This window comes from Dipodomys spectabilis, unplaced genomic scaffold (assembly GCF_019054845.1).
Source record: "Dipodomys spectabilis isolate Male_0828 unplaced genomic scaffold, ASM1905484v1 ptg000329l, whole genome shotgun sequence".
Lineage (NCBI taxonomy): Eukaryota > Metazoa > Chordata > Mammalia > Rodentia > Heteromyidae > Dipodomys > Dipodomys spectabilis.
Window position 1 is genome coordinate 3,721,804 of NW_024871006.1, and position 24,964 is coordinate 3,746,767.

Here is a 24,964-nt window from a genome sequence, read left to right on the forward strand (position 1 = left end):
AGAGTAGAGAAACAGGCTTTTCTGGCAGGAAAAGTCTCCTTGACTTCCCTGGTTAGAATTGCTGGGGTCTTGATCTAGCCCTGTAGTCTGACCCCCACACCACTCACCCACACAGCTGAGAAGCAGGTCAGAGTTGGAGAACCAGCTGTCTAAGACATGAAACAAGCTTAAAAACGAAGTCTACTGGGCTGGAGTTACAGCTTAATGGCTAAGCAGTTTGCCTAGCAGGTGCAGACCCTGGGTTTGCTCTTCAGCACTGAAATTTAATAATAAGTTTAAAATGAGTTCTAGCAAATAAGGAATGTGACAGAGCAGTCTGTGGTCACAAACATTTATACATTTCAGCCCTTTCTGGAAACAGCCCTTGTGCCAACACAGTGGTGTGAGGTGAAGAGAAGTCTTGAGCAATTGATTGGAACAAGTCCAAGTCCCTTTGCCACTCGAGTGTTCCATATTCCCTACATTATTCATCTGGCAGTCTTGACACAATTTTATCTGGCTGTTTAGGGGATGATGGTATATTCCTGAACAAAGAAGGAATGCTTCTAGAATGACTAAAAACATTCTCTACTTTAGGAATGTGTTGGTATCATATTTAATACATTTCTGAAGTGATTATTTGGAAGAATGATGTAAAATGTTTTGTTTCTTCCTGTGAGGTTAATTACATTTTGATAGATATTTGACTTTCATTTAATTTTAGGAGCAAGAATACAATTAAAAAGAAAAATAGGGCTGGGAAGGTGGCTCAGTGGTAGAGCGCTTGCCTTGCATGCATGAGGCCCTGGGTTCGATTCCTCAGCACCACATAAGAAAAAAGCCGGAAGTGACGCTGTGGCTCAAGTGGTAGAGCGCTAGCCTTGAGCTGAAGAGCTGAGGGACAGCGCCCAGGCCCAGAGTTCAGGCCCCACGACCGGACCCCCCCCCCCCCAAAAAAAGAAAAATAATGTTTTTGGCAGAGAGAAAAAGGACTGGAAAGATAGACCCTTAGTACTGTTTTGCACAAAGGACCTTGAGAATCCAAGAGCTCTGGAACTTTACAGAAAATACCTCCCCATGCATCAGTTGGCTCATAGCTCCTAAGCCCAGAAGTGATTCTAGAATCTACTTCTTCAGTCATGAGCATATGGAACCACCTGGAGGCTGAGTAGCTAAGGAAAGAAAAGACATGAGTTTGCATAGTAACTATTATCAAGCATGGACATCTTCCTTCATAAGAAACCTGAGGGGCAGCTTCATACAGCCGTTTTCTCCAGGCTCTGCCTTCAGCCCATGGCTGCCTGTCCAGGCCTTATGTCTTGTCTCACTGCTTTTTTTCAGTTCCTATTCAAATGTGTGAATGATTATGTTCTTGGGGAGTCTGCAGAGTACTGCTTAGCCCATAAAAAGTTCCTTTTTCTAGTGGGAACTTTGTTTATGGCACCCCAAGGGTAAAATGGAAATTGAAATCTGTGCTGCCTTATGCCATTGGGTCACTTTCCTCTGACATGCACAGCTTTGATGTATTTGTGGGCACTTTCCTCCAGCTCTTTTCTTTCCACATACTCTTCTTGTCACATACTAGATAGAGTTCAGTCACTTGGGGGCAGTAAGTTACTCAAAATGAAGTCTAGGGGCTGAGGATGTTGGTTAGTGGTAGATGATGCAAATGTGTGAGACCCTGGCTTCCATCCCCAGCATGGCAAAAAAATGGGAAAAGTGAGGGAGGGAGTGATGCTGTCTGAACTTTAGGATAGGACCTGAAAGAGGACCTAAATGAGTCAGAAAGAGAAATGGTCTACATGTTGGGGTGTTTAAGTGAAGGGAGACCTAAGAGTGAGGTACCCCTGCCAGGTGTTCTTGTGTCCTCTGGCTTCCGGCTTCCGTATTGGGTCACTAGTTCATTATGTCATCTCTTCCATCCCCAGGTCCCTGATGTTCTTGGCACTGAGCTCATTTGTGTGTGTACACGTATGTGTGTGTGACAGATGGATGAGACTGATTGCTCTTAAAGAAAGAGAAATTAGTATATTCTTATGAGTGTAGGCCCCTCACAGGGCTAGTTATGCATACACTCTTCATTTAAAAGCTTTTTTTTTTTTGGAGCTGCTTTTTAGAATTAGATCCAGAGTCTGTGACCTTTTTTAATCATCCTGAGTAACAGCAAATCATTCCTGCTTTGTGAATGGTTTTGAAATTGCTAAGAAGTTGTCAGAGGTGTTGGTGATTATGAGACCAAGAAGTAAGATAGTATCAGCAACAAAAATACTTTTTGTGGGTGTCTGACTCCAGATGCATTTCCAAAAAGATTTTTAGGAGAGGCAATACAGCTGGAATGAGCCTGTTCAAATGGTTTGCTGAGAAGTTAACACTCTGAGGTGTATTTAAAACTGTCAGGCACACCTCTGAGGGTGTATGATGTCTTTCTCTGAAGTTCCTGCTGACAGGAACCTCAAGGTCAAGATCAGGAAATGCATATCAGTTTAAAGACTGAATTATCAGCCAAACACTTAGCCATACTATCAGTATTGGGTGCTGCAGAACATAGCTCCCAACACAGACCGCAGAGGTAGCACTTGGTCAAAATCAGAATTTCATGTCACTTGATATCCTTTAACTGATACAGCAGTATCTGAATTATTTACATGAAGCTGCAAATTCCTCCTTCTCAGACCTGCAGAGGATTAATTTGGGAACGCGAGAGCTCACTGCAGCCCTCAGCCCTTGGCATCTTCTGCCCAGGGTGTGACGCCACCACACTGGTGGGGATGTGAGGTGGTAGCTCAGCAGATCTCTCTGTGATCCCAGATCTTGCAAGCAGCCCTTTGTACTTTGTGGATGAGGACCAGGCCTTGTGTTGTTGGGAGTTTCCATGCTTGGCAGTACAAGGTGTGAGCCAGAAAGCAGAGCCATTTTACTGATGGAGAAGTAGGGCAGTTGTATAATCCTTGGCAGTTTATGTCTCTGTAAATTTCTTTCCTCATCCTGAGATCCAATACAGGCTTTCTTGGGAATGACATTTTGCGATGTGTATTTGAAACCCAAGAGTCCTATGAGGGCAGCCTAACCATGGAACTCCTGAGATGGTTCTGTGAGTATAAACAGTTTCACAGAAGCAGTACTTCCCGAACTGGCCAGACCAGACCTATTCCAGAAGCAGGAGACCTTTAGGTGCTGTCAGGGACTAGAGACTTCTGTTCTGCTTCCTTTTAACATGAAAGTCTAGTTTGCCTGAAAAGTGCTGGCTCTAACCTTTCAGAGCCAGAGTTGAGCAGGATCTGCATGTCCTGCCAGGGAGGACAACACTGTGGGATCCTCTTACACCTTGGCTCCTGTTTCAGACCTAAGGCTTCAGTTCTACCCTCCTGCCTTGTTGGAGTACTGCTGGATGGACCTTTAGGCCTTATTAGTATGTGTGTTCTGCCCTTGGCCCCCATTGGCCAGGAGATAATGTCCAAGTGGACTTTGGTGGTCAAAGGATGCCTTAGAGTAAAACTAAAGGATTGAAGCTGCAGGGAAACTCAAGTTCCACAACCTCCCTTGGCTGTGTACTTTTGTCCTGGTCTATAGTAGAAGGTCCAGCCTCTGCTTACAGACCATTTGGCTGCTTAGTAGCCTTCAGAGACTAGTGTCCTTTGTTCATTTCATCCCTAGTTAAGTCTCCTCTGAGGCAAAGCCCTGCCAGAATTCTCAGAAGCAAAGCCCTAGTCCAGGGAAGGAATTGCCTTTGATGTGACTGAAGCTCAGTCAGGAATCCTCAGGCCCCTATGAGGGGAGCATTGATCTTCACCTCCACTGATGATCAAGAAGCCCTGCCTCTAGAAACTGACTCTCCACCCTGCAGAATGGCACTCTTCAATGAGGTGTCTGTTTTTAATGAAAAAGATGAGCCTTTAAATTTGTATTTTTCCAGAAAAGGCTCTTGGTTCTCATATCAGTCACTTCTTGAGTGTTCTATGACTTGTCCCTAGTGATTGTTGGCTTTCTTTGTGACCCTCAAAATAGGGCATGCTGGACACTGGTGGCTCACTCCTATAATCCTACTTAGAAGGCTGAGATCTGAGGATCACACTTTGAAGCCAACCTAGGAAAGAAAGTCTGGGAGACTTATATCCAATTTTTTTGGTTAAAAAAAAGCTAGAAGTGGAGGAGGGGATAACAGTACTTGACAAGAAATGTACTCATTACCTTACTCATGTAACTGTAACCCCTCTGTACAGCATCTTTTTTTTTGGGGGGGGGGGGGGTCCGGTCATGGGGCCTGAACTCTGGGCCTGGGCACTGTCCCTCAGCTCTTCAGCTCAAGGCTAGCGCTCTACCACTTGAGCCACAGCACCACTTCTGGCTTTTTTCTTTTTGCTTATGTGGTGCTGAGGAATCGAACCCAGGGCCTCAGGCATGCAAGGCAGGCGCTCTACCACTGAACCACCTTCCCAGCCCCTGTACAGCATCTTTATAATAATTTTTTTTAAAGCTGGAAGTGGGGTTGTGGCTCAAGTGGTAGAGCAGTATCCTTAAGCAGAAAATCCAAGTGAGAGTTCAAGGCCTTGAGTTCAAACTACACTACTGACATGCATGCTCGCGCGCACACACACAAACACACACACACACAGGGCATAAGACAGGTAAGGATTCAAATAAGTAATCTCACTAGGATGGAGTCTAAAATGATAACCAAGGTAGGATACAGTTGTTGACTCTGCCAGAAGCAAGGGACCTCACTATTCACCTTCATGAGAAGTGGTCGTGTCACCAACATAAGCTTCCACTGCACCTCTGCTGCCATCTATTCTTTCCATTCATCCTCCCACTTGGCTCCCGCTGATTCCCAACGCACTGCATTTTATGTGACTTCATCACACTTTACTGTCCTTGTGATGATGCATGCTCAAAGCAAACTCTTCCTGCCCAAGACCTCTGCAGTCTGTAGGGGATTTGGCACTGGAAGCTTCTGAGTGAGCAGGCCAGTCCAAGGGCTCTTGGATTGGCTCCTTTCTGGAGGGTTGGAGACAGTGGCAACATGTAGCAGAGGTTCCTGTTGACTCTTTTGGTTAAGTGTGTGCATGCATGTGCCCTCTCTTGGGCGTATGTGTGTAGTCTGACAATGGCAGACTGCATGGTGATTCTGTCCTGGTTCAGTTGCAGGCCCAGGGCCTACTGTCTGGCCGACAGCGATGAGGAATCTTCCAGTGCTGGCTCCTCTGATGAAGACGATGCCCCAGAGCCCAGTGCTGGAGATAAACAGCTGATCCCAGGAGCTGAAGGGTGAGTAAACCTGGGCTTCTGGAGGCTCCAGAGTCAGCAGACTGGGAGCGAGCCCTTTCCCCTCTCTCTCTCTTCTTCTTCACACTTTACTAGCTAGTGTCAGTCAGTGGCTTGTTTAAATTCTAAGCCCTAAGAAAAAAATACTCAGACAACATTTTGTCCTTAAGAGGATCCTAATTCCACGACTTTGTACTGCAGAGCATGTTTGTGGTTCTGAGCAGGCACACTACTCCCCCCTAGTGGCCAGCAGAGCGGTGCTCCCCTGAAGCTCAATGCACTTGCTTGCTGCCCTTGAGCTTCTGGTTCCCGCAGAGCTAGAACATTCACCTGATTGTATTTATGTGTTTGCTTGCTTATTTATTTATTTAGAAACTATGGATGGTTAGCTGATTTTTTTTCCTTTGGGGTGCTGGTCCTAGGGCTTGAACTCAGAGAGCCTGGTTGCTGTCCCTGAGCTTTTTTTTTTTTTAACTCAAGGCAAACACTCTCCCACTTGAGCCACAGCTGCATTTCTGAGTTTTTGTTGGTGGTGGTGTTGTTGGAGCTAGGTGCTTTCCTGCCCAAGCTGACTTCAAATTGTGATCCTCCAATCTCAGCCTCTTGAATAGCTAGAATAACAGGTGTGAGCCACCAGTGCCTGGTGGTTAATTGGAGATAAGACTTTCCTGCCCGGGCTGGCTTTGAACCATGATCTTCAGATCTCAGCCTCCTGGGTAGCTAGGATTACAGGCATGAGCCTCTGGCACCCGGCTTGCACTCAGTATTTGAGTGGCCTAGGGAGATACCTTCTCTAGAGTAGTAGTTTTCAACCCCGTGTGACTTGTTTCTTACAGGGGCCATTTGACATGTCTGGAGACAGTCATGACTAGGGAGAATGCTCAGAGGCCAGGGAGACTGCTACCCATCCCACAGTGCACAGGACGGCCCTTGGCACAGAGTTAGCCATTCATGCCACCACCGAGAAACTGTTATAAAGGAAGCTTAATATATAGCCACATAGTTTTTGTGAGTGACAGTGCAAAGTTAATACCAATACTCTTTGGTGTTCCTTGTTTGAAGGTATGTTGGAGGTCATCGGACAAGTAAGATTATGAGGTTTGTTGATAAAATTACCAAGTCAAAATATTTCCAAAAAGCAACGGAGACAGAGTTCATTAAAAAGAAGATTGAAGAAGTCTCCAATACACCTTTGCTGCTAACTGTTGAAGTACAAGAATGTCGAGGAACCTTGGCGGTCAACATTCCACCCCCCCCAACTGACCGAATCTGGTGCGTAGAGGGGCCCTCAGATACAGCAAGGGCATAACTTTGTTGCGTAACTGTGAAACCCCTAGCAGGCTCAACCTTGGATAAAAGTTCTTGCATAACTTTGGACCTGAGCACTTGTGTTAGTAACCCTGGACATGACTGCTTGTGTCCATGGTGTTTCATGTGACCTTGATGGTAGGTGTTAGATCATCAGACCCACTTTTCTCTGTGAATGGTTCATGCACATTTAAGGATTCATTTTCATACATCAGGAAGAGTTAAAGGGAATTTCTTTATTTTCTTTTTTTTTTTTTGTCTGGTCATCGGGCCTGAACTCTGGGCCTGGGCACTGTCCCTCAGCTCTTTAGCTCAAGGCTAGCGCTCTACCACTTGAGCCACAGCGCCACTTCCGGCTTTTTTCTTTTTGCGTATGTGGTGCTGAGGAATCGAACCCAGGGCCTCAGGCATGCAAGGCAAGCGCTCTACCACTGAGCCACCTTCCCAGCCCCTTAAAGGGAATTTATGAGATGTATGGGATGCGTTGTTGTCTTCTTGGTCTTCTCTCTAAAGCCAGTTTCCACCAGTAGTAATAGCTGCCATTTGTAGGAATCCTTTATTCTCTACCTGTGCCACCGGGTTAATCCTTCTAGCATCCTCTGAGGTAAGTGCCCTGTCGTTCCTAACTGACAGATGGGGATCACGCATTCAACAGAGCCCAGGCAGTTAGGAAGATCTCAGAGGGAGATGGTGGTATTGAGGAGGCTGGAGCATGTGCACTTGGTATTTGCAGGTGGGAGGTCTGTCTGAGGAGTTGATTCTCAGCTCCAGCCACATGTGACAACCATAGTTACAAGGCTTACAAGTATGCCTGTCCATTGCCAGGTTTCAGAAGCTGGTGGGAAAGTACAGTGATTAAGCCAGGTTCTAAAATCAGGGAAATAAATTATTCATGGATCCAGCATTTCTCTGAATCTCAATTTAAAACCAGCATTCCAAGTTCTATAAAATGGGCATAAGTGTATGAGGTCACATAAGAGGCTTCACTGTATCATCACTGACATGCATGTGAAAACCCAGTTCTGTGATACATCATTGTGGAAACCATGTCCTTTGTCCAGGAGGCTTTGATGAGTGATCAGAAGAGGGTTTTCAATTGACTGACCAGAGATGGTGCTAGCATTCCTCAGTAAAAACATCTTTGTAGTCTCATTTTTAAAAGTAATACTTTCATGGTTAAAATAAAAAGTGAAAGATTGGATATTCATGAAAATAGCTCTGGGGCTGGCTCAGTGGTAGAGCGCTTGCCTTGCATGCCTGAGGCCCTGGGTTCGATTCCTCAGTATTACATAAGAAAAAAAAAAAAAAGCCGGAAGTGGCACTATGGCTCAAGAGGTAGATCGCTAGCCTTGAGCTGAAGAGCTGAGGGACAGCGCCCAGGCCCAGATTTCAGGCCCCACGACCGGATCCAAAAAAAAAAAAGAATGAAAATAGACAAAAAAATTTAAAAGTTCTATAGTCCAGAAATTAGTGTTATTACTTTACAGTCCTCCAAACCTTAAAAAAAAAAAAAGTTGTTCTAAAATTGAGTTGATAGATTTCTTCTCCTTACTGCCAGTCTTTTAGATTTTGCACTTACAAATGCCTCTGTTGAGTAAACCAGGTCCATCCTGGTGGTTCACGCCTATAAACCTAGCTACTCAGGAGGCCAGGCTAGGCAGGAAAGTCTGAGAGACTCATCTCCAGTTAACCAGCAGAAAGCTAGAAGTGGCTCAAGTGGCAGAGTGCCAACCTTGAATAAAAAAGGCTACAGGACAGCTCCCAGGAAGAGTTCAAGCCCTGATACTAGCGCACACACGCGTGTGCACACACACACACACACACTCTGCTCTAGGAAGCACAATAGATATAAAACCGCTAAAAGGAAGAGTGTGTGTGCCAATGCCTTCTTTTTCTTTCTTTGCTTCACAATATGATTATTGTTTCCTTCAAAAAGGTATGGTTTCCGGAAACCACCATATATAGAGCTGAAAGCTCGGCCAAAACTTGGAGAGAGAGAAGTTACTTTAGTTCATGTGACAGACTGGATAGAGAAGAGGCTGGAGCAAGAGTTTCAGGTAATCTTGTAGTGTTTACCTGTGGGTTACAGCAAGAAAAGAAGCTCTGACTGGACAAAGGCCCTGAACTTCACCTGGGTCAAATAAAAGGCATAGACCTTCAAACCGGGAAAGAATACATGTAATCAAACATTGGCATACAATCTTAGGTGCAGTAATATATGCCTTAAAATATCCACAGAGCATTATTAAGTAGTTTTCAGAGGGATTGCAGGCATATACCTTTCATTCCCAGATTGCTTGTTCCTTCTATATCCCTAGATTCTGTTTTAGAATTTGTGGGGGTTATACCTCTTTTAGTGATCTTGGGCTATACAGAGCAGAAGGGAAAAAGGGGCAGGGGCCAGTTGGGAAGTTGAAAGATAACCACTACACACACACATTTGCATATGGCACCCCACTTACTTTGAGTGAGCATTGCTGAAATTGAATGCACTGCCAAAATTTACATGGAAAGTAATGTATAAATGGATAAGCAAAGTACCACTAATGTCATTCACTGATACCCTTTAAGATTAATACCTTTTTGGTATTTACCAAAGTCAGAGGGTCTATCATATGTTTCTTTGCATGGTTTTGATATAAAAAAAAATTAGCTTGCATTTTCTTGCTAAGATTTAAAGGGATAAATTCACTGATGCATTCTAGACTTAATTTGAAAATACTGTTGGTGATTAACCCAATTCTCCTAAATTAGTGTTATTTATTGCTTCATGAGTAATTTTATAAATTAAACTATTTGGGAGAACTAGTTTGGAATGTGCAGGAAGGACGATACAGCCTGCTGGGCTTTCTTCCACATGACCATTCTTTAATATCTCTTTGCAGAAAGTTTTTGTCATGCCAAACATGGATGATGTTTATATCCCTATAATGCACTCAGCCATGGACCCTCGTTCCACTTCTTGCCTCCTGAAAGACCCTTCACTGGAGGCTACTGACCAGCTATGATGGGTGACAATAGATGTTCAGTATTAGGAGACCTAACTTGAGGTGTGGAGTTCATGGCTGCCATCTGTGCTATGGCACTGGCCTTTATTTGTGCCACAGCCACTGTCTCTTAAAGGATTGCTTCTGCCCTGCCTGTTGGTGCCCATTCCACTGTGAAGTGTCATTCCCTGCATCCAATGACGAGTGTCTGGATTGCCTGCTGCAAAGCTTTGATTGGCAAAGGAGACTGAAAGAATCTTGGTGGAGCCAGAAGTTACAGGTGACTCACACTGCAGCTTTTAAAAGTCTACCACTTTTTAATGGCAGTTACATGAGCACATTCAGAGCAAAGCTGTGCGACTGGAAGGCTTCCCCTGCCTCCTAGACTCCTCTAAAGCTTTTCCTCAGGCAGCTGGTGCACAATGAAACATTTTTTCACTCTACATTTTGTGATAGCAGCCCTCCACATTCAGAATGTCAGTGTGTTAATGTGAGGAGTGGAATTTTGTGAACCCTTTCATTGGTGGTAAAGAGATAGGCATACTAACTTTTTTCACATTAAATTGTGCATTTTGGAAGCAAGTAGCCATAGAACACACACACACAATTTCAGCTGGGGTGGGGTCAGTGGGATTTATGTGAACATTAGGCAAAGCTATGAGATGAAAGCATCTGAAGCCTTTTACCAACGAGGTTACAATCACCTTGCTTCTAATTAATCCTGATTGTTGTTTTAAAACAGCACAGGTGACATTCATATGTGACACTTCACACAATGACCGATTGTTTCTCCCCAGTACAGAATGGGGTGGGGTCAAACCAGAGCCAAGGTCTTTCTGCCATCACTGTGTACCAGAAAGCTTCATGTGGGAATCTGAAAGCTTTGTTAATCTAATTGGTTCAGAATTGGGTTTTGTAGGCAGTTTTTGTTCGTTGATGGCCAAAACAGAAAATTGCTCAATGTCAAACACTACACATCTCAAGATATTCATGTGACCTTTCTTTAATGTTGCCAACTTACTTTTGTGCATTTGTGTCAGATAATTTAGTTTACAAGTTTGAGGCCTCTAATAGTAATTACTTTGGGAAGCAAACATTTTATTTAAAACTGCAATGTCAAAATTACCTTGTGTAACTTTTGATAATTTACATTTGGGGACAAAGCTGATTGTGGGGTTTTTTAACAGCACCTTGCCTGAACATGACTTCAAAGAAATTAATATATTGAAAAAAATGTATCTGAACTCCTTAATTGCATCATTAAAACATTTGACTTAAATTATTTGACCATTCCAGTCAGTGTACCGTTCCACATTGTGTAACCCGACCTGCTGGTAAAGCTTGCATGTCTTGTCACTGGTCTTTAACTTTTGTGCAATAACTAAAGGTAAAGGACTAGATGCACTGTATAGAGATGACACGATTGTACCTTATTTCACTTAACCAAGTAGTATGTGGGGACTTACAATCGCTTGAATTGTTTCACAAAATAAATCTCATGTCAAACACCAGACAAGCATCTAAGTTATTTCCAGCAAATCCTGTTGTCAGTATAGAGTAGGGCTCATGGGCACTTCCTGGCAGTAACAGACCTCATTTACTCACTAGTCATTGTGGTTCAGTACAAGTCCTAACAGGGATTTAGAGGCAGTAGCCACTTTACAATGATGTCCAGTGATTCCTGCACCCTCCCCAGACTATTTTAGGTAAAGGTTATGGGGGAAGGATTTTTTTTTTTTTTGGTTGGCCATGGGGCTTGAGCCCTGGGCCTGGGCGCTGTTTCTCAGCTTTTCAACTCAAAGGACACGCTCTACTATTTGAGCCAGAGCACTATTTCCAGTCTTCTGGTGGCTCATTGTAGTGGAGTCTCAGACTTTCCTGCCCGGCCTGGCATTGAACTGCGATCCTCAGATCTCAGCCTCCTGAGTAGCTAAGATTATAGACGTGAGCCACCGGCACGCGGCTCGCAGAGGTCCTTTTTAAAGCTGCTGTCACTGGCGGCTCAAGGGCTCCTCCTCTACCACTTGAGTCATCACAGCTCCATTCACTGCACTTGACTTTCCTGCCCTGACTGAGCCTAGATCCTCGGCCGTCTGTTTAGCTAAGATTACAGGCCTCCCACTTCCATAAGGGTGGCAAGGTAGGCCTCAAGCTTAGAAGGTGGCTGCAACTTTCCTCCTGCAGCTCAGGCCCTTCCACAGTAATGCTGGCTGGGACGCCCTCGCTTGTCAACACTGACGTGCAGGAAACCCAAATAGCACCCCATCAACCGTAGGATGTAAGATTGTGTGGCCCCCCCCCCGGGTCGTTCCAGCCCACGTGGGGCCTTGTGGCATTGTCGCTCGCGGTTAAAAGGACGGCCCGCGAGCGGCGGGCGGCCCCAGTTATGCGCGAGCACGTGCTCTAGCGCCGCAGCTCGACCCCCGGCGCCACGCGCAGGCGCGACGGGGGCTCAAAGGCGGCGCGTCCTCGACCGCACACAGACACACGGACACCAGGGCGGGGGTCAAGCCACTTTATTGACGCTCGGAGGCAGGGAGGGGCTGAAAATGCAACGCAGAGCGCACACTGGCGTCCTCGACGGGGAGGGCCCTGCAAACACAAGAGCGACCGGTGAGCAAGCGCGCCGCCGGCCCGCCGGCCCTTCCCCTCCTCTGGGCCGCTGGCCGGCTCAGACTCCAGTTCGCATCACCAGTATCAGCAGTCTAACGCGTGCATGAAATGGAAAGTCATCATAGCCGAAAATTACCCCCACCACGCCCGAGGCCCACCAGCCAAACGACCCGGACACCAAACACGCCTCACCTTCCCGGATCCGTAGTCTCGAAAGGATGGAGCGGCTGTGAGGCTTGTTCTTAAAAGGAGCGGAGCGGAAGTCGTTGGGTGGCCTTTACTTTTACTAGCCAATAGCAAGTCAGTCTTCCTGCGACGTGCCCACAAATGTGTCTGATGATTGGCTGAGGATTTTCGGAGTCCTCCAGTGTATAGAGCGTCCACACTTTGACCATAGAGATGAGAGTTTTGGAGTGAGTTTGGCACCAACGTTCTCTTTAAACTTTTACGCGTTTCTTTTCTTTTTTCTTCTCTCTCTCCTCCCTCCTCTCCTCCCCTCCTCCCCCGCTTCTCCTCCCTCCTCCTCTCCCCGCCCCGCCCGTCGGTCGGGAGGCTTGACATCTGGGCCTGGGCTTGCTCCAGGACAGCGCTTTACCACTTTGAGCCTCCGCGCCACTTGTGGTTTTCCGGTGGTTTATTGGAGATAAGAATCTTGTGAACTTTTCTGCCCGGGTTGGCTTTGAACCGCGATCCTCAGATCTCAGCCTCCCGAGTAGCTAGGATGACAGACATGAGCCACTGGTGCCCAGCTCAAGTTTCTTTACACATCTCCATTAATCTGCAACTGGGGTGTCCCTCCGCAGCACACAAAAGAAAACTGCAAGCAGGAGACAAACAATGTTCCAGCTCTCAGGCTAGGAGCTGAGGCTGTGAAATGATTAGAAAAACGAAAACACCCGCCCCCCCCAAATATAAAAAAATGATGCCGGGCGCCGGTGGCTCACACCTGTCATCCTGGCCTCTCAGGAGGCTGAGATCTTAGGATCAAGGTTCAAAGTTAATCCAGGCAGGAAAGTCTATGAGGCGCTTATCTCCAATTAAGTACCCAAAAAAAGCCCCAATTACAGCTGTGGCTATTTTCTATATTTCAAAGTAGAGTGTCTTCTGATAATATGCTGACTTTCTGGTGACTTGATCACTTAATGTTTGTGGGCCTATATATCCGAAAATATACCCCTCCAACCCAAAACAAACACCAAAATTTTAGGTACAAGTGAATTAATACCAATTATCTGGTACATTCTTAGAAAATTGAAGTCAATACTTGAATAAATGCTACTTCAAATATTCTACTTTGGAAGCTCATGGGAGAGAAGAGCTAACTGTGTTTGTTTATTGCCTAGGGCTGCCTCATACCATGATTCTCCTACTTATGGTTTCCCTCCTATATAATCTGCATTATGGATGAAAGCCACTTGTTGGTCAAGATGAAGTCTCCTTAATTTTTTCCCAGAGCTGACCTTGAACCTTGACCTTCCCAATTTCTGCCTCCTGAGTAGCAAAAACTATACATATGTGTCAGTTTCTGGCTACAGGTTTTCTTTTCCATGTTGTGTCATGTCAGTATTACTTTAAGAAATATTTCCATTTTCCTTTATTGTTCTTTAATATCTGTAGGACCTATATCTGAAAGATTTAATATCTGTGGGATCTGTAAGATTTTGTGGGCTTTTCTCTTCCTTTATCAGTATACCTGGAAATTTATCTGTTCCTATTTTATTTATTTATTTAGAGACAGGATCTCAGTCTTTAGCCCAAACTGGCTTTGAACTCAGGACCACTTGAGCTCAACCTTCCAGGTGCCAGGATTACAGGTATATGCTATCATACCCAGAAAGATTTATCAATTTTAATTTTTTTTTGTCAGTCTGAAGAATCAAATCCAGGGCCTCATGCATGCAAGGCAAGCATTCTACCACTGAGCCACCTTCCCAACCTATCAATTTTCCTTCTAGTCACTCATCAGTGTGTCAGTTTTTGATTCATGTGTTTTCAAGCTGTTTGAGATGTTTGCATATTTAGGATTAATATGTTCATAGTTGGGATTATTTGCTCATAAATGGACTTTCTGTTGTTGGTTTTTGATGCCAACACCTCTAGTTCAGTATTTTGTTGGTTAATAAGTGATAGTCTGGATTTTTCTGCCTGGGCTGGCTTCAAACCTCAATCCTGAGATCTCAGCCTCCTGAGTAGCTAGGATTATAGATTTGAGCCACCAGTGCCCAGCCATAAATGGAGTCTTTTATTATTGTGAAATGTCTCTCTTTATCTCTGATAAAATGTTACATATATGTGTGTATAGGTATGTGTATATATATATTCACATATCTATTCAAATACATATATATAATAGTGTGTATATCTGCTTTTGTGTCTATGTGTTGTTATTGGGGCTTGAACTCAGCCTGGGCATTATTCCTTAGCTTTTTCACAGAAGCTAGTGCTCTACCACTTGAGCCACAACTCCATTTTCAGCTTTTTGGTGGTTAATTGGAGATAAGACTCTCACACACTTTCCTGCCCTGGCTAAGTTAGAACCAGGATCCTCAGATCTCAGTCTCCTGAGTAGCCAGGATCTGGCATCTGGCAAAATATTTCTTATATTAAATAATACCAGTTTTGGGGGCTGGGAAGGTGGCTCAGTGGTAGAGCGCTTGCCTTGCATGCATGAGGCCCTGGGTTCGATTCCTCAGCACCACATAAGCAAAAAGGAAAAAGCCGTAAGTAGTGCTGTGGCTCAAGTGGTAGAGTGCTAGCCTTAAGCTGAAGGGCTGAGGGACAATACCCAGGTCCAGAGTTCAGGCCCCACGACCGGACCAAAATAAATAAATAAATAAAAAATGATGTCAGTTTTTGTGATTTGAATACATAATTCAATGACTTTATTAACAAAGTTTTAAATCATCACCACAGTCAATTTTAGAATATTTTCACTAACCCCTGATGTTTTACAAGAGGAAGAATGTTTATGAGCTGCTCAAGAGAAGTTTCCAGAGAGTTCTGTGGAATTAGGCCAGACTCTAGGGGATGGAGAGGGACTGGGCAGTAAGGAAGTAGATGTACTTTGAAAGGATGGCCATTTCCACATTGGCACTTTCTTGGCCCTCTGAATTATTAAGATACACCAGTGACATTTTGTGCACTTTGCCATGGTTAGTATGTAGACTTGGCACAAAGGAGTGTGAAACACAAGTGAAAAAATAACCAGCTAGAATTAGCCTGAACTACCTCCTAGGGGAGGTAGGAGGGGAACCCGCCCTGCTAGTCTCAGCCAGATGGCTGGTGTGTGTTTGTATTGTTTTTGGCATAGCTCCAAGATGAGATCAGGAGACCTTACCTGTCATTTGAAGTCATGCCCCTTATCGCCACACATTTGTATAAGCTTTTGGTTGCTATTAGTACAGTTTGCTTTCCATATGTGCAGATTGTACATCAGCCAACTCAACCAACCATGGATCCGGAAATATTTGGATTTAAGAAATTGCAGCTGTTTCCCAAAATATATAGACTGTTTTTCTTGTGATTATTCCCAAACAATACATTGGAACACCTATTTCTCTAGTATTTCCATTGTATGAGTATTAGTAGAGGGGATATAGGCAAATGCCATGCCATTTTATATCACAGACGAGCTCAGGGGAGCCCTGAAGCCAATCTTCATAAATATGGAGGGACAGCTGTGTTCGGGAAATGCCATCGAGGATACCACCTAGCTACTGCGACAGACCACAAAGAAAGTGGTACATGGTTATAATACTGTGGGTGGGGGCAAAAGTAATCATCTGCCGGGTGCTGGTGGCTCACACTTGCAGTCCCACTCAGGGGACTGAGATCTGAGGATGGCAGTTTGAATCCATCCAGGATAGAAAAGTTTGTGAGATTCTTCTATCCAATGAACTACCTGAAAGGCCAGAAGTGAAGCTGTGGCTCAAGTGGTAGAGTGCCAGCCTTGAGGAAAAAACTAAGGGACATGTTCAAAAAGAAATGTACTCTTGAGCCGAGCATCGGTGGCTCATGCCAGTAATCCTAGCTACTTAGGAGGCTGAGATCTGAGGATTGCTCTTCAAAGCCAGCCTCGTCAGGAAAGTCTGTGAGACTCTTATCTCCAATAAACTACCAGAAAACTGGAAGTGGTGCTGTGGTTCAAGTGGTAGAGCACTAGCCTGGAGCTGAAGAGTTCAGGGACAGCAGCCAGGCCCAGAGTTCAAGCCCCATGACCCATAGTGAAGTCCATGGGTGTGATCACAGCAGTGGCAGGCATCATGCCAATGCTTCAGGTGATCCATACTATCATGAAGGATCTGGATGACCACATTTCATGCTACCTGGTCTCTTTGCCAACCAGACCAAGGAGCCCATCTGACCTGGAGAAACTAAAGAACAGACATGTCACATATGTCAAACTCGAGGACAGCCTGGGCTTAGTGAACAACGAGATGATCTAGGTCCACCTCTCCCCTAGTGCTCCGAGGAGTAACTGCTGGTGCTGATCAGTGGGTCCCCATGATCCAGTTCACCTGCCTGCTCAGCATGGAGAGCATGGTCATCTATCCTCATCTACCCTGTTCCCCTGCCCCAGCCATCCATCCTCCACACCAGAATCCTTGGAGCAGGATTGTGTTTCAGGTGCCACCACTGAGAGTCTTCAGGACAGTTCCTGTCTGGTACTCACTGACCTTTACTGAAAGAGCTGGCCCAGGTCTGTTCTGCAATCCCTGTCTCCCTCCCTCAGCCCCACACACTGTCCCAACCATGGACCACAAAAAAAGAAAGAAAGGAAAGAAGGAAGGAAGAAAGAAAAGAAAGAAAGGAAGGAAGGAAAAAAGAGAAAGAGAGAAAGAGAAAGAAGGAAGAAAGGGAGGGAGGGGAACAGGGCTCCTTTGCCTGATGTCCCTCATAGCCTGTCTCAGGCTAAGATTGGCATCGTCCTCCAACTTCACATGGGATAGGTAACAACTAAAGGTCCCCATGGAGGATGGTTGATGGGAAAAGGGTGTTGGGCAAGGACCTGGGGCTAGCTATGGGCTCTTATGGATCTCAGGACTTCCATAGCACCCCACCTCTCAGAAGGTTATAAACATGGCAGACAGCTGTGGACCCTAGACTTCTGGCTTGGTCCAGGGCCATCTGCCCTGGTGGCAGAGCCATATCCTCCCTTTCTCTCCCTACTTCTGTTCTGAAGGTCTGAACAGTGCCTCTTGTCAGACTCCTTGGCCTCAGTTGCCTTAGAGAGAGTAATACACCAGCCTTCTGCATAGTGGCTTTTTCAGCATCACTTAAGAGTAGGAAAAGCTAAAGAAAAGCTTTGTTTACATTGAAACACACACACACATACACACACACACACACACACACTTTTAAGTTCTCAAGCCACCCTTTCACATGAGATTTTTTTTCAAGTCCCCTCTTCAAAAGTCTAAATAACTAATAGCTAATTGCAAGTCAACCTAAGAATCATTTTCAAATGAAAAAGATATTTTTTGGACTCAGGGCCTGAGCACTGTCTTTGAGCTTTTTTGCTCAATGCTAGATTTACCACTTGAGCCATAACTCTACTTCTGCCTTTTTGGTGACTAATTAGAGATAGGAGTCTCATGAACTGGGTGTCAGTGGCTCATACCTCTAAACCTAGCTATTCAGGAGGCTGAGATCTGAAGATTCTAGTTCAAAGCCAGCCAGAGCAGAAAAGTCCCCATGAGATTCTTATCTCTAACCACTCAAAAACCAGTAGAGCTGTGGCTCAAAATAGTAGTGCCGGAGGCTGGGAAGGGAGGTGAAGGGTAAACAAAGGAGGAGGCTGCAATGCTTGGTAAGAAATGTATGCATTATCCTGCCCATGTAATTGTAACCCCTCTGTACAGTATGTTCACAAATAAAATAAAATTAAATTAAAAAAAAATAGTAGTGCCCAGGGCCTGAGTTCAAGCCCCAAGACTGACCAAAAAAAGTCTCACAGGCTTTCCTACCAAAGCTGGTTTCAAACTGCAATCTTCAGGTCTCAGACTCCTGAGTAGCTAGGATTACAGTCATCAGCCATTGGTACCAGCTTTAAAATGAACATTTGAAGGATTTTAAACACACACACTTTAAAGTCTAGGTTATATTTTCTTCCACTAGAGGGTGGCATTTGTTAAACATTCAGGCCCACAGGGATTAACAGCAACCTCAGCAATAAATTAGAGCCTGGATTTTGGCTGCCCTCTGTCACCTGCAGAAACTAAAATACACAGGTTTCTGGACTCTGTCCTTGGATATTCTGAATCAGTAGCAAAAGAGAGCACAAAAGGTGTTAGAAATCTATTTTTGTTTTTGTTGGTCATGGGGCTTGAACTCTGGGTCTGGGCTCTGTCCAGGTGAGCACTCTACCACTTGAGCCACAGCACCACTTCTGGTTTTCTAATGGTTTATTGGAGATAAGAGTCTCACAGACTTTCCTGCCTGGGCTGGCTTTGAACCGTGATCCTCAGATCTCAGCCTCCTGAGTAGCTAGGATTACAGGCGTGAGCCACTGGCGCCTGGCTAGAAATCTATTTTTACATATCTAGGACCTTCTCTAGCCTTTGTTGACTCTAATACAGTTACATTTTTTTTTTTATTCTCGTGGCAAAGAGGGTTTTGTTTTTACACTAAGATTATAACCTTGTCTTATTGGTTCTTAGTTCATTAACTTTCTGCCCATTTTTAGATCTTTTATATGGGCATCTCTTCAAAGTCATCCTACAGAATATTTCTATTTCTCTTGCTATCAGTGGTGCCAGTTTGTGCTTTATTATAAGCACAAAGATGTCTAAAGTAGTACTTGACTGTGGAGCAAGATTATGGGTAACACTATCCGAACAAAACCAGTGGTTATCAGCCTGAATTACCAAATCAAGGAGAGAAGAACATGAAGCATGTAGACCTGTTTAAGCCTAAGAACAACCTCAGTGGTGCATAGGAAATTCTGAGAACATGGAACAGTGTAATTAAAGCCTGGGGATTTGGTTCAGCTCAATACAAGATAAATATTCCTACCTGGCCCAGGTTCCTTGGATGAATTTGGTTTGTTTCCAGGATGTTTAAAACTGATTTATGAGTCAGATTGAGGTCAGTTTTCAGCTACAACGTTTACAGGGTCACAATGACATTTTGAATTGGCAAAGGCCTGTACCATCCCAGCACACAAAGTTCCCCTTGTAGGTTTACTCTGAGATAATATGCAGAAGAGATATGAAAACCGTTTTTCAGTTATACTTCTTTCTGAACTCAAGCATGTGTTCTTAGAGATTGTCAGCTTGAGGTGATCTGGACAGGTAATTGTGAAAGAGATTCTCTATACCTACCTGGCCACCATTCTCAAGGTTGCTGGACCTTCTGTTTCCCCATCTCTTCCTGCCAACCCAAACCTGCCTATTTTTGTTGAGACGTGTTCAAAATGGTTCTACTATTTTCCCACTTAACAAGATTTGCCCTATTCTTCAATTGGGGTGTTGGATCCAAGTCAGAGAGTTGGGAATGGGGACCTTTGTCTACAGAATTAGGCTTCCTGTGGACATTTCTGTCTGTTGTAGTTAGATTGGATTAACTAAAAGTGCACACAGAAAGGACAGGACAGGATACTTGGTCTATCTCTTGCTATTTCTTGATTATTTTTTGCCAGAAATGCTTGTTGTTTTCCTAGAGCAAGTCAGGAAAAACTGGAGAGCTTGGTACTTGTTTTTTTCCGGTCCTGAGGTTTGAACTTAAGGTCTGAGTACAGTCCTTGAGCTTTTGTGCTCAAGGCTAGCACTCTACACTTGAGCCACAGTTCCACTTGGGCTTTTTGTGGTTAACTGGAGATAAGAGTCTCATGGACTTTCCTGCCAGGACTGGCTTTGAACCATGATTCTCAGATCTCAGCCTCCTGAGTAGCTAGAATTACAGGCATGAGCCATTGGTGCCTGGCTTTCTTTTTTTAAAATTAATTTTACATATTTATTTTTGTTTATATGCTACCATGGATGCAAAATCAGGGCCTCATGCATGCTAGGCAACTACCCTACCACTAAGCCACAGTGGCTTCCCTTTTTAGTTTTCTACTAGAATAGTATACAAGATAATTCCCCCCCTCCCTTGTATCATGAATGTTAGTTTACTCTTTTGTTTTGTTTTATTTTTTGGTCGGTCCTGGGGCTTGAACTCTGGGGTTAGGCGCTGTCCCTGCACTCTTCAGCTCAAGGCAAGTGCTCTATCCCTGGAGCCACAGCACCACTTCCGGTTTTCTAGTGGTTTATTGGAGATAAGAGTCTCACGGACTTTCCTGCTCGATCTCGCTTTGAACCGCGATCCTCAGATCTCAGCCTCTTGTGTAAGCTAGGATTACAGGCGTGAGCCACCAGCGCCCGGCTTAGTTTATTCTTTACTGTAACAAAGAACATATCCGTCATCCCCTTTCCAGTTCAGCAGAGGGCAGCTTGGGACCAAACAGCTGCTGACCTCTTTAAATCTGATTAATAGTCCACAGCTCTCATATAGCGAAGGAATCTTCCTCCCACCCATTCCCTCCAATGAGTTGTGACACATGTCAATCTTCACGTGGTCAGGCTTCACGAGGCCACATCTACGAACGTCAGGTAAACATACATACTTTTGGTGAGTGACTTGACTGTGGGTTCATTCCAGAGGGGCCGGATGGCTGCTGGGGAATTCTAGGCGGAAAGGAAGGTAAGGAGGAGGCTCAGCTTGACCTTGGTCACTGTGGTGGGAAGACGCAGGAGGGACTGCTGGTGTTAATTGGGGATAAGCGTTTCACAGACTTTTCTGCCCAGGCTGGCTTTGAACCGCGATCCTCAGATCTCAGCCTCCTGCGTAGCTAGGATTACAGGCGTGAGCCACCTTGAGCCTGGTTTGAAGTCCTTTTAAACCACTGAGGCCAAAGGCTCAGAGCCTGGCCCGGGTCAGCCCCACCTCCGTCCCGCTCTGACTCCGCCCACCAGCAACAGCCCCGCCCCCAAACCGCTCCCGGCCCCGCCCCTCCGCCCCGCCTCGACCGGAAGAAGCGGCGGCACCCGGCGCTTATAGGGCCGGGAATGGGGCTGCCGCCGCCGCCTAGTCAGCTCAGTGTCCGCGGGAGCTCGGCCACTGCCGCGCTGTCGTCGCGCCGCCCCCGGAATCGGCCGGCCGGGCCCGAAGCCAAGGCCGAGTCCCCGCCATGCCGGCACGGTGGCTGGCGCTGCGGCTGCTGCTGCTGCTGGGGCTGCTGCTGCCCGGCCCCGAGGTGAGTGACCGGCGAGGGAGCGCGGGCTGGGGGGCACAGCCCCGCGGCAGGCCGGCTCGGGGCCCGGGGGAGGGTCGCGCGGTCGCCGGGTGGGAGTCGGAGCCGAGCCCCGGCGCGGAGGGGACTCGAGGGCCGAGAATCCTCACGGAAGGCGGCGCCGGGCGCCAGCGCCTTCCCTTCTCGGAGTCTCCGCGGCCGCCGGCCACGCTGAGGCGGCCACCGCCTCCGAGGCCTCGGGGGCCAGCGCGGCTGTCACGGGCAGCGTCGCCCCGGGCGCGGGGGGCGGGCACCCCCGGGAGGGGTCTCCGGAAGGCCCGGGCCGCACGCCCACCTGCCGCCCTTCCCCACAGGTGGGCGCCGGCTCGGCCCGGCAGGGGTCGGGGCGGGGGGGGGGGGGGCTCCGCGGAAGGGAACGGCCGGACCGACCCTGCGCGGCGGGCGCCAGGGGCTGTCTTAAGTTTCCGATCCTTGCTTGAACTTTTTGGGCCATCGAAGGCCGCCGGGAATGTGGTGAGCATTTTCACCCGGCCCCTGGATGCTGCTTACCTGCCCCGCAGGTTTGATGGAAGCGGCTTTTTGTGCACCAGGGCTTCATTAAGCCAGTTAAGCGTGGGAATCGGACCATTTCTTATTTTATTTTGAAAGACCCGGGTCCCCCCTCCACCCTCTTCCCCCGTGTGTGGGTCAGAAGTGAAGTCACTAAAAAACTGGCCATGAGAAACGGTCCCCCCCCCACGCCCCCACGTGTGGGGCCGTCAGACAGGTCTCTGCAGCGTGTATCCTGCAGGAGAGGAGCAGAGGGCCCGGGTTATGTTGATTTAACCATTTATGACCTTGCTCAGCTTGTGGATTTGGACACTGTGGCCGAGGAGGACATTTTGTGGACACGCTTGGCTTTTTTCTCTTCTGGTTGGACGAAATGCGTGCTTAAAAAAAACAATAACATTTTATTGTTCAGGATGTGGGTCTGCTTAATGACCTCTTTGAAGGTACCGTGTTCCCTTTAATATGGCATATCGTGTACCAGGTGTCCAGGTGGAGAAGTGACCCGTGTGGACTCTAGCAAACCCTTTGAAGCCTTAAGCATTTTAGATAAATAATTGTGCTCCTGGAGCAACAAGAAATTTGGAAGCTGTTAGAGAAGGTTCTGTTAAAATAAGATCATAGTTTACAAATTTTGTTGTTTTTTTTTTAAGGAAAGTCTATGTATACTTTCTTCATGATAAAACTTATTACGTATGTTAAGGTTTTCTTCCAATTAAAAAAAATCGATTTTCACAACTAGAGTCACATTTTGAACTTGAACATGTCACCTTGGGTTAGTTAACTGTTGCCTGGCATCCTTCCATCATTTGAGGTGGAAATCGGTCATTTTCTGTTTTTCAGGGCTTAGGAGTATATATTTTTTTGAGTATTTTTTATTTTTTAATTTTTTTGAGTATTTTTTTAAATTATGTTTTTGCATATACTATTCTTTCACTGTATCCTAATATTTTAATTACTGAATGCCATAGATTAAGGAGCCAATAAAACAGCTAGTGTAGTTTTCACCTCATGTAAATATTTTGAAACTTTAGTTCAGAATACAAACTTCTCTAAGTTCATGATAAAATATTCCAAGACCCTTGTCGAAAGGTTGTTTTACTACCTCAGAATTTTATCCCAGTGAAAGTCTTGACACCTCCCCCCAATAGAGTAAGAATTATTATTTTTTGATCTAAAGTGGAATTTATAGCAAAGGTTGCATTTAAGCTAGGTAGCAGTGAATGTTAGCAGAACACAGTGGTAGAACACAGACTTGAGTTCTAACTGGTCATTTGCTTGCTCAGCTTTACCTTCAGGCATAGCACTCAGTTTACTGATTTATAAAATGGGATATCTTTCAGATAATAGATAATACATCTACATTCGCTTTAACTCCATCAAAGTGCCTTCTACTCATTAAATCATCATTTAAAAATATTGCACTGTGCAGTCTTCAGGAAATATCTTTGATATTTTATTTTTAAATAATTTTATGGTATTTCTTTTTGATTGATGAAGTAACTAGGCTTTGGAGGTAATACTATGGTTTTCTTTCCCTGTATGTCTAGTTGAGCAAGAAATTGCTTGAGACTCTGGCTACCAGGTACAGAATATAATAACATCCTTATTAAGCACAGGAGGCTCTCTTGCTAATCCACAATATGGTTTTTAGTTCCATTCTGGACTTTTCCCTTTCTCTCTAAACCCTTATCTTGTACTTAGTGTAGGTCAATGTTACATCACCACTGTAAATAGAACTCATTTTATGGTCCCCTCTTTCAGTTACCAAAAAGATTGGTATTGGCTAGCTACTGAGGCAGGAAAATCCATGAGACTCTCATCTCCAGTTAACCACCAGAAAACCCAAGTAGTAGAGTATTAACCTTGAACAAAAAAGCTCAGGGGTAGCACTGGAGCCCTGAGTTCAAGCCTTACCAACAGACCAGAAAAAAACAAGACTGGCAGCCTATAAAGCCAAATATATCTTTAGCTAATCACTATTTAGTTTGATGGGAAGGGAAATTTAAAACAAAAAAAAAAGACACAGACCTGAGGAATATTTGTGTATGAAAACATCTCGTGCGTCTGAGAGATGAGTCAACTAAAGACGTCTTGACCATCCTTTCTTCTGGTAGTCATCACCTACAGGAATTATCGTAATAAGCAATACTGAGATATTTATACTGTGGTCATGTGGAAGATGTTTCATTAAGTTTGTTGTTAGGACTGTTCATCATGAAATTAAATTGTAGTTGTATACATATATATCAGTTAACTTGCCTGCCCAGAGCTTTCTGTTGCTTTTCATAGCGCAAGAGAACATGTGTTTGAGTTACTGTTAAGAAAGTGCAAGGATACACTGTAGTCCTGAATATAATTTCAGTAAACTAATAAAAAAGCTTTCTTTCCACTGTCTGGATAGAATAGTCCCACCTGTATGGACCTACAGCATGTAGTTATTTGCCTGTCCCAGGTTTTTTAAATTCTATATCTTTGGGCTGAAGAATCATTGGCTAACCACTTAATTTTCATCAGAAACCTTTGGTTTGGGTGGTACTGGGGTTTGAACTCAGGCCCTCTTGCTTAACTAGGAAGGAGCTCCACCAGCCTTTTGTTTTGAGACTGCAGAGTATTCTATGCACTTAGTATTTTATTTTGTGCGCTAGCATGTTCTCCCTAAAGAAATGAAATAAGGGAGAAAAGCTTAATGTGTCATTTTAGTGGATTCAGCTTTTATTATTTTCAAATAATGCAGGGTCCTGTAACCTAGCAATACGATTAGAGAGAGTATGACGCCAACTTAAAAAACAGGGTTGGTGAATCATCATCTGTGAATAATAAACGTTGGGTATATTTTCCAGAAGCTGAGAATTGGTTCCTATCTTTATCTTTGCTCATATTCCTTGTGTGGTTTTAAGGTTCTCTGTTTCAGGGAAAGACCCTGGAAAGATACTCAAATAGTGAATCACACCAATGACAGACAGGGAAAAGTGGAACCTTAAGAAAAAAATTGTGTCCTATAACTTGTTAAGAAGCATCTGTCACTGTAGGAGCA

The 24,964-nt window shown here is 45.1% G+C and overlaps 2 protein-coding genes, 1 long non-coding RNA gene and 2 other non-coding genes across 7 annotated transcripts in view; 2 read left to right on the plus strand and 3 right to left on the minus strand.

Moving 5' to 3' along the window:
* Tex2 (testis expressed 2) overlaps positions 1 to 11,047 on the plus strand; it is a 110,374-nt gene extending 99,327 nt beyond the window's left edge. The window contains exons 9-12 of one of the 2 annotated variants that reach the window (XM_042702596.1): positions 5,119 to 5,244; positions 6,304 to 6,513; positions 8,486 to 8,606; positions 9,435 to 11,047. In XM_042702596.1, coding sequence (XP_042558530.1) covers positions 5,119 to 5,244; positions 6,304 to 6,513; positions 8,486 to 8,606; positions 9,435 to 9,557 — 580 coding nt within the window. In that variant the 3' untranslated portion in view covers positions 9,558 to 11,047. Of the gene's footprint in view, positions 1 to 5,118; positions 5,245 to 6,303; positions 6,514 to 8,485; positions 8,607 to 9,434 lie in introns of those variants that run through there. The other variant, XM_042702597.1, reaches the window with a different exon arrangement.
* Positions 11,048 to 11,869: 822 nt separating this feature from the next.
* Positions 11,870 to 12,001, minus strand: LOC122094980. The gene has a single exon (XR_006144984.1). It is a non-coding gene; the product is annotated as a small nucleolar RNA SNORA76 (small nucleolar RNA).
* Positions 12,002 to 12,037: 36 nt separating this feature from the next.
* LOC122094932 lies at positions 12,038 to 12,537 on the minus strand. Its single transcript, XR_006144972.1, has 2 exons — positions 12,342 to 12,537; positions 12,038 to 12,128 (listed from the first exon to the last, which is right to left on the minus strand). It is a non-coding gene; the product is annotated as an uncharacterized LOC122094932 (long non-coding RNA).
* Positions 12,206 to 12,275, minus strand: LOC122094985. The gene has a single exon (XR_006144990.1). It is a non-coding gene; the product is annotated as a small nucleolar RNA SNORD104 (small nucleolar RNA).
* An 8,659-nt stretch (positions 12,538 to 21,196) lies between the features above and the next one.
* The window catches only part of Ern1 (endoplasmic reticulum to nucleus signaling 1), a 105,202-nt gene continuing 101,434 nt past the window's right edge, over positions 21,197 to 24,964 (plus strand). For both annotated transcript variants that reach the window (XR_006151418.1, XM_042702665.1), the window contains exon 1: positions 21,197 to 21,384. Coding sequence is in view for 1 of the 2 variants with exons in the window: in XM_042702665.1 (XP_042558599.1) it covers positions 21,319 to 21,384 (66 nt within the window). In the remaining variant the exon portion in view is untranslated. The remainder of the gene's footprint in view (positions 21,385 to 24,964) is intronic.